Source organism: Limulus polyphemus, unplaced genomic scaffold, assembly GCF_000517525.1.
Source record: "Limulus polyphemus unplaced genomic scaffold, Limulus_polyphemus-2.1.2 Scaffold7421, whole genome shotgun sequence".
NCBI lineage: Eukaryota > Metazoa > Arthropoda > Merostomata > Xiphosura > Limulidae > Limulus > Limulus polyphemus.
In genome coordinates, this window is record NW_013673031.1 from 10,142 (window position 1) to 20,245 (window position 10,104).

The 10,104-nt window shown below is 31.6% G+C and overlaps 1 protein-coding gene across 1 annotated transcript in view; it reads right to left on the reverse strand.

The window, feature by feature from the left end:
- The window catches only part of LOC106474601 (JNK-interacting protein 3-like), an 18,828-nt gene extending 9,471 nt beyond the window's left edge, over positions 1–9,357 (reverse strand). The window contains exons 1-2 of the mRNA XM_013935292.2: positions 8,364–9,357; positions 2,285–2,405 (exon numbers count right to left, since the gene is read on the reverse strand). Of these exons, the coding sequence (XP_013790746.2) occupies positions 2,285–2,405; positions 8,364–8,702 (460 nt within the window). The 5' untranslated portion in view covers positions 8,703–9,357. The remainder of the gene's footprint in view (positions 1–2,284; positions 2,406–8,363) is intronic.
- Between the last annotated feature and the right edge of the window lie 747 nt (positions 9,358–10,104).

The following is a 10,104-nucleotide window of genomic DNA, read 5'->3' on the forward strand; positions in this document are numbered from 1 at the left end:
AAAAAAAAATCCATAAATATTAATTATGTTTTTCTATCAAATAAAGTTTCTGTACTTTTGTTACGAAGAAAAAAAAGAAACTCAATTAAAATTGGAAATGTTACGTCTCAGTTATTTCTTAATGGACTGCCTTGAAATTTGGTATGTGAAATAAGAGTCCAGTAGAGCACATCCACTGAAAATATGCAATAGTTTAGATTACCACAGTCCCAGCTACAGAAGATGGAAAAATGCTAAACTATTACTCTTGTTAATAACATACAGTATGTCCTGCAGGTTGTTTTTTTTGGCCACATAACACACTACCATGTGTCTTGATATCACAAGTATATTTATGTGCACCGACGAGGTCAAAGTACACATGTCAGAACTTCTATAGTTACATTCAGATTTTAGTTAAATAACTTTACTACCAGTGTATCAATAAATATGAAATGAAAACATAGTTTATAATTAAAATTTTAATGTTTTAATTTCAAAAAGGAAAATCTAAATATGCTCTCAGCCCTCACTTCTACGTATCATGTAATGCTTCTTTTGTTGTGAATTCTACATTTTAAATTTTCTTTCCTCCTTTATATGGGTTTCAGAATGTCCACCAATTAGAAACACCAACTATAGATATTAACAGGCCAGAATATAAAATAACAACCTCCAATCCATATTTTCAGAGATATCAATAAATTTTATTTATATAGATTTCAGAATGTCCACCAATTAGAAACACCAACTATAGATATTAACAGGGCCAGAGTATAAAATAACAACCTCCAACCCATATTTTCTGAGATATCAATAAATTTGATTTATATAGATTTCAGAATGTCCACCAATTAGAAACACCAACTATAGATATTAACAGGCCAGAATATAAAATAACAACCTCCAACCCATATTTTCTGAGATATCAATAAATTTGATTTATATAGATTTCAGAATATCCACCAATTAGAAACACCAACTATAGATATTAAAAAACCAGAATATAAAATTTATTTGCATGTATATCTTTTATTTATTGATACATAGTTTTTAACACAAGAAACTAAAACGTAAAAAAAAATGCCTCAATTAGTGTACGAGGAACATAAGAATTTAGACATCAAGTGATGAAAACTGAAATTTTGTTTAACCTAAACTCTCTACACTTCTGCTAGATGATTTATTACTACTTGCAGAAGTTGGACATAGTTTAAAGAGCAATAATTCAATAAAATTAAATGAAGATAGATGTAAAATGTTATAAGCTTGTGGCTGCTTACGATTAATAATTGAAATTTTTATTACAATCTATCGTAATTATAAAAATAAAGAAGGGGTAATTTAGATTTATTTTGTACTTTTCTGTGGTGGCTACAAGATTGGTCAAATATAAAGAGTCCATATATAGTTAGGGTAGAGTAAATAACAGATAAAACTATAAGCCGTAATGAAAAAAAAATTTGATATTCATTTATGAAGTTCTAGAGATCATGCAAATGAAAACTGTAATATGAAATAGAGTATTTTTTAATTCTTAACATGAAAAACACCTTGTACTCAGACTAGTCATAATCTGAATCAGATTTACTCAGTAAGATTACGAACAAACATTTAGTAAAAATACTTTATAAAAAAAAATACTGATTTTTTGTGTACAAAATACATGTAATGCTTACTAAAAGATGACCAAATTTCATAAAGATACGTTACAAATTCAGAATTATAGTAAACATTTTTTCAGCATTTTTTACTGGCTAAAAAACATGACCATATAGTGAATTGAATACATTCATATTATCAGTGGAATAGTGGAAATAATAGAAATTAGTAACAATTGGAAACAGTTCTTTTGACTGGTTGATTATTTTAGTGAATCATCACAATAATCTATTAATCTTAACAACCGCAAATTGATCAAAATTAATAATCAGAATTTTTACTTAAGCATTTTTTTACTAAAAATTTGTCCAGAATGTTGACTGCTCTGAATGCAAAGTGATTTTCATAGTGAGAATACAAATATTTTTCTTCACCTGAAAACTGTAAAATTTCATTTGCTTAATCTCTAAAACCTCCTAAATAAATATTAAATGTTTTGGCCAAGTAAAACTTTATATTCTATCTGTTATTTTCTTTATCCTAACTATATGCATTCAGTTTATAACCACCATAAAAAAATACAAAATTAATACAGAAAAAGAATGACTGAAGGATAACATAATAAAGTTTTACATTTGTAGTTTTGAGTGGTTAGTACTACAATTAAAATAACATCATATATAAGACCCTATCAAGATCTTACCATGATCACCAACATTTTTAGCTTTCAATTCTAACATTCTAACAATAGATTCCAAGCTTTCAATTTTTCCCATTTGTTCCTGACGATCATCATCTATCGCACACTCGTACTCCAAAAGTTTCTAATAAAAAAAACAAAACGATATATTGTCAACTGTAAATTAACTTCTCTGGAATTTAACAGAAACATGTTATAAATTTCACATGGTACACCCTTTAATAATACTCAAAACACTGTAAAACCACGAGGCTTGGCTACAGAGCACCTGCATAACACGTGCTCTGAAGGATTTGATCATTCTCAACCAACCACCACATTAACTTTCAGTAAATCACCAGGGTGATAATCATTTAATATGTAGAGTTAATTTTTAATTTATCAAATATAACTGTTAAAAGTTGTGCTTCAATGTAAATTTAAAAAATGTTACACGAGCTATCTCTAACGCTAATGCCAGCATTACATTCACTGAGACGTGTTCTTATTCATTGCTACAGAGAAACTGAGACAGAAATACATTCATTGGGGAATAGAACTGGGCAATTTGTTGAATCATTGGGCTCAGTAATCAATTACATTCAACTAATCAATTATTCTCATGAGTTAGTTAAAGAAAAACAACTCACTCTGACATGTGGTGAGAAGAGCACAGATAGCCCACTGTTTAGCTTTGTGCTTAACAAACAAACAAACACAATGGGAATATTTCGATCACTTGGATCGTTGGAATAATCAAGAATAGTAATAATTAGAAAACGAATTTCAATTAGATGATTATTTTCATAAATCTAGACACTAATAGAACAAGTTCTGATTAATCAAAAATAATAATGAAGTCATGATGGTAATATTTTAAACTACTATATAGTTGGAATAATTTGAAAGTTATAATTTTCCTGTACAGAAAATGTATTTCCAATAGGTACTTACCTCATCTCAGATAAATAGTTATTATCATTCAGTGCTGCCCTCTATATAGAAAAAAAAATTTGCATGCCACAAGCCTTGAGCTCCCATGTAACCTATGATCAACATGGTTCAACTGTGTCTCTCATGCAAATCACCATGCGACAACCCACCATCAATAGAGTCATGACACACCCTTTTGACATGTGACTCCCTCTATTTGATTCTACTGAACTCTCACATCCAGTTTTGTCAGGAAAAGGAAGCATCAGTTTTTAGTGGGTATGAAGGGTGGGAAGTGTGAACAGAAGTAAGTACCTATAGGAAATACATTTTCAGTATAGAAAAATTATAACTTCCAATAAAGTACAATACCTCCACCCCATAAATAGCTAGAATCCCACAATGAATAGGTGGAGGGACCAGTGTGAGGAAGAAAGTAGAAGCATCCTTCAAAAATGTCCAAAGAACACCCTAAAAGGGAGGATCCTCGTAGTAGAAGATCATATTGGCGGCAAGTTAACTACAATCCACAACCCAGCCATCTAGTGGGGGTAGGAATGAGGATTCACCTCAAGTTCAGCAGACCAGAAGGAAATATCATACCCACTGATCTGTGAACAGGACACATGATAGCAAAGTGATAAAAAGAACCAAGAAGTGATTGAGGCAGGACAGATTGATCACAGAACTCCAACGTGCATCAAGAATACATCACTAATGGAGGAACTCTTAGATGTAGGATATGCCAGTAATAGGAAGATGCCGGACATGGAACACGAATGAAGAATGTAATGGCTAAAGAGACAAACAAGCAACCAAAGAGAGAAAAAATTGAATGTAGCAACACAGATACCCCACATGATGCTAAAGTCACAGGAATAACACCTCTAAAAAAAACAGACCGGTGGTGGAAAAGAGCCGTCCATAAGTCCCAATTAGAAGTGGAAGGGAAACAAACTTGGTACAAGACAGTGTCCTACCCAAGAAGATTCCAAAAGCAAAAAAGCTAAGTGTGTAGGGAAAGAGCCAAAGATGGCAATTACCCCAACTTGGAGTTAAGGAGGAGGAAGGTATCCCACAAAAGTCCCTAAAAAATATGTGGAATGATTCAGAAAGGTGTATAACAGTTTACCAGTAGGAGAGGCTGTAAAACTTATCTAGGAAGAAAGGGATATGATTAACAGATTCTGCCCCCCATATAGGCAACAGAGATTCAAAATGCAGAGAAGCAAGAAAAAAACAATCTGCTTGATGGTAAGCTAAGGCACAACGAACCTAAGCCCGTGGAAGGTGAGACAGGCCAGCACAACCTCTCCAAAATTTCTGGAAAAGGAGGGAAAAATATACATGTATAAAACAGGTTGAGGTAGCCATAGCAGACTCCACAGTAGAGGCCTGGGAAGGCTAAGTCATAATCAGGTGAAGGAGAATTTCAACCCGAACTAGTATGGCAGTTTAAGGAGGAGGGCGAGCAATACCAAAAGAAGGTTGGGCAGACTCTAAGCCCAGGTATCCTCACAAACCAAATTAATTGAAAGAAGTATAGAACATAATAAATTAAGAAAATGAAAAAGTCATTATATTTTACAATTAAGTAAGTGTATATTGACAATAAAAAATTTAGCAGATAGTATTTGTTGAAGAAACAACATATTTAACCTAATTTATGATTTACCAGTAAGATGAATGACAGGTAAGTCTAAAATAATAGACACATTAAGCCTAATTTAAAATTGTAGGACAAAGTATATCACTAAACATTAATTCAAAAACCCTAACCTTACAAGAAGTAGGTACAAATCTAACTAAACTATGTTATTGAAACCAAAGAACAACAAATTATAATATTAATAAAATTATTTAAAAACTGTAACAGTATACCAGCTTATCTGTCCAAAGTCAGCAGACCATATTCCAAGGTTGTGGGCCCTCAAACTCAAAGCCCAATAAAGGTCAAATTATATAACAATCAATCTCTCAATGTATGAAAGTTGACAATTACTCAGTTCAGTACCACCATCTGAAGCCAGGGTAATTGTGCTGGAAGTAATTGATAACATTTGCGAAGTGGAAACATCAGCTCGGTAAAAAAAACAAATGTGAAGAACAATAAAGGTAAATTAACACTTAAAACTGGTAAAGTAAAAAAAAAAAAATTTCCACTTTGTATGAAATGCTAAAAAACAAACAAAGGGTGTCTGGATAATAGCACTGCCAAACGAAAAGTGACAGTTCAGTAGAACTGAACAGACAGAGCCACATGCATCAGGAGGGTGTGTCACACTCCTATTGGTAGAGGGTTGTCGCACGATGATACATTGATCATGGGGTACATGGGAGCTCAAGACTTGCGGCATGTGAAAAACGTTTTTGCATACAGAGGGCAGCAGTGAAGGAAAATAGCTATTTATGTGAGATAACTAATCAAAATTAATATTTCCAATAAGGTACATCACCTCATTTTCATAACATCAATAGATTTAATTGTAATTTTGATTAGTGTATAGTTGGAATAATCAAAAACAATAATTGGCCAGATATTATAAATCACAAGAAATCTTATATACACACACTCCTCCTTTCATGGCCACGTATCAAGATGGATATAACACACAAAATACTCTTTCTATGTTCATGTATCAAGGCTTTTTACTCTTCAATTAAATATTCTTTATTTGTACACACTTGTTCATTCACTATCAAAGTGTCAAAAATATAAGATCTTGCTCTATTACTTACACATCTGATAACGAAACCTATGGATCTCACATACTGGAAAAGTATGACATTATGACATTCTATCATGTACAAAATGAAATCATGTATTAAATACAGTTTAGGTGTATGAAAACATTTCTTGAGGACAATATTTGCAATAAAACAATAGGTGATTTGCAAGCAGCATGCTCAAAAATTACCTAACTATTCAGAAGTTGAGGTAGGGAATCCTAGAAAACTATAATTCCCAGCCACAGAAGCATGCAGTACGAAATTATAGTTTTGAATATATAATTCTCAGATAAATAAAATATGAGTGATTGTACACGAAACAACAAATGGAAAACATCTACATTATTAATACATGCTGAACTGGCATGATATATTAAAAGGCAAACATATTCCCACTAGTTGAAATCTGCTTTAAAAACTATCGCAATTATCGTTAAAGTCATCATCTGCCGTTTGTCAGAGAGCGAATGTTAAAACTGAAACCAGCATGTCAGTTTGAATTGGCTTAACCAATAAAGGCCGGTGATACATCAAATGTTAGCTCTCTTCATTCTCTACTTTGGTCTGGCCAGTTTCATTGGATCAAGAAGCATTTACTATTCAAAAACTCACGTATAAAACTTTAAAACCACTTAAAATTCTATTTAGATACTGAATCGATTGAAACATGGGTGTACAATAAACTTGGTGTTACTGACTACATAATGAATCAATTGATACATAACTGCATCTGCTCATATCGAACCAACATCATGTCAAAAAATGATGAGTAGGGATTGTAGAACAGCATTCAACATACCACGTGACACACAAAAATCAATATTTATCTGTGTTTTTTAATATTTGCTTTTAAATTAACAAATTGAGTAATGTATAGTTCTAAAATTTGAATTATAATCTACAGTTTGATACCAAACTTATTGACATAAATTCATAAATTTTGAATGCGAGTCAACAAACAAGATGACATGACTTTTCACCCGTGATCTGTCTCAAAAGGGTTAAATAATATCATGGTATATCCGTACTTATTACAAACTTCATTAATAATTCATAGACAAATGTTTATTTCCTTAGCTTTTGTATTACAATTATATCTTGGGATAACTTATATCTTGAACTTTACATCATGACAAAGAAGGGGTGGAGTTTAGTACTCGTACATATCTGTCAATCACAGTATTTCAAGTTTTCAACCAATGTCAAGATCTCTCCTTTACATTTATAAGTTCATAGGTAAGTTCATTCTTCATTTCTAACATTTCATTCTTAAAAATGTTTATTTATCCATACAATATGTATCCATGTGTATGAGTTTGACATTGATTGATTCACTTGAGACTACATTTCATCATGCCTTGACACAGTATCAGGTTACCAGATAAAGCTATAAATCACTCATATTTTGTTAACATTGTTCCAATGGGATGGTAGTGTGTAATGAAAGGTTGATTTTCAGATATGATTTAATTATGAACTAAACAATTTAACTTACAGTGTAAATCTACTCATACGTGTCTGTGGAATCCAATGATATGTGAATTATTTTGTTATTTTCATTATTTAAAAATCAACAAAACTTCCTACTTACTTGAGGAGAATAAAAATTAAAAAAGTCGAAGGTTAGGAACCTTTTAAAGTTTCAGCGATATTATACAGTGTGGAAATGAAATGTTTATCTAGTACTTACAAGTTTGTTTTTAACATCTGTATCTAGTTGGACATTTCCAGTAGTCTTGCATGTCATATTTTGATGTAAACACACATGTATTATTACACAAATTTATAACAACATTCACCTTTGACCTTTATGTCTTCACTTTAAAAACTGAAATGCAATGCAAGGGACATTTTTTGATTAAATATGGCAAATCAAACATTTTTAAATAACTTCAAGTTTGGATACACACTTAGCCTTGACTTCAACTTTGGATACACACTTGGCCTTGTTAACTTTAAGCATAGCTAGTCTAGAGTGGAAAATGAATTTTATAAATTCTTGACTACTTCTCCATTGTCAGTAAGGATCTTTGAAATCAAACTCCTAAACTTCAGTACATTTTGTCAGATGGGTTGTATGTTTAGGTAATGTTTTGTATAAATATGTTGGTGTGACTGCACTTAAATTTCACTTGCTTGATTGGGTGACAAGTGACCACACTGGTCTTATTTGGTAATTTTGACTACTAAATACAAAATGTGCAATCAATCTATAGTCATTTTTTGGTTCAAGATCATTATAAGTTTTTCTTGGAAAAAACTGAAGACATTATCTTTCTGTTGTATCAATAAAATCTAAGATCAATACATAATGAACATGGAAGTTTAACACTGTCATCATTAAGCTGTTACAGAAAGTAACAGTGCAACAACACTTTAATTACATCTTATTTGCCTTTCGTTTTTCAAGTATTACTACTAGTACTAGCCAAATTCTTACCTGTTCAGAGCTTTTTCTTAGCTGTTTTTCCCTTTCGTACTGTGTCACTAACTGTTCGTTATCTTCTCTCAATAATTCTAATTCAACTTCATGTTCCTGAATATCCATATATGCTAAATCCAAACTTTCAAGAACATTAACTACCAGTGGCATTAACTCTTTAACAACGTCTTCATCATATCTGGTAATCATTTTTTGAAATTCTTGATATATGCTTCCAGCAAGATTTTGAACCTTTTCAGACATAACAACATGATTATCATCATTACTAGTCCCATATATTGTTTCTTGCATTGGGGATATTCTTGATGAGCTTGAAGATGTTGGACTTGACTCCATCTCCTTTACAAGTTAAGATTTTTCTAACAACTTATGTAACTTTGTAGTTTGCACTGAAAAGTGTGCTTAGCTATTAGTATTATTCGCGAATTCGTAAGTAAAATCTCATTTATTTAAAATATCGTAAAATGAACATATTATCCAAGATCCAAAACAGACGAGTATGAAGTAAAAACTACACTCACTAATGACTAACAAAGATATATAATATACTTATGAATTTTAGTTTATACTGCGTAGGAATGTAATTCTAAGATTTGGCTCACAATGTAAATTTAGCCAGTAGGCCCAAGTTAATTTTTTACGTTGCACCGATGGTCTTTCCCTACCCTGTTAATGTTACTGGGTTACAACACTGCAAATTTTTAAAAGTAGGCCTAAACTATCACCCACAGGTGGCTTAATTGTTAAATTAATCAAGTCACGATTAACTTAAACTTAAGCCTAACATGCGAACGTTAACATCTACGATGTTTCATTCCCCAAAATACAAGAATGGCAAATATATATATATATAAAGAGAGAAGGAGAAATATTTCAAAAACATTATTTTCGTCGACTTAATTATGGGGTATAGTTATAATATTAAAGAACATATTATGCTAAATAGAACACACAATGAATATTCGAGAACCATCAGGAGACAGCTATCGATCTCATTCGGCTGTTTCCGTTCTCAGTCATATGATATTACGCTTTTGCACATGCGCATTATTGTTATTGTTTGTAATACATAGTGCGAAGTGAAATGAATTTCTCGATAACTTTACTATTCGACTTGTAATTTTCAAGCAGCTAATTCATATTATTAATCTCGTTTCTCAACAATTTCATTATCTGTAAAATACTTATAAATTTTTCCTAGCGTTACAAACAAATCTGTTGAACTTCCAAAATCCAGTATGAGTTCTTTTGCAAAGCTTATCGGTAAGCAAGTTAGAATCGGATGTGCTAGTGGGTTTTGGGGTGACACAGCGACTGCAGGTTAGTAATAAACAAATCACGCCTACTCCATTTTTTTTCTCGACAAATATATATATATATATATATATATGCCTTTCTGTATAAAGCCTACCTTGTTAGGTTTACTTTAACATAAGTATATCTTATAGAAGAAGTATACATCTATGATTTAATCTATAAAATTATAATTTGATCTGATAATTAAAATGTACAGCAAATAAAATAAAAATAACATATAATGTAGTTTATTTGTTAAGAATTTGAAAGATGCAGAGACATTTTATTTTTTATAGGTTTTTCAATGTTACCCAGAACTTAGCTATACAATTTAATAAAAAGAAGGTTACTATTAATGTGTTATCTTGTGTAAAACTGGTGAGACCTTGTTTGAAGTATTTTTTGCAATGTTTGACTCCTTACTACAAGAGGGATATCTCAA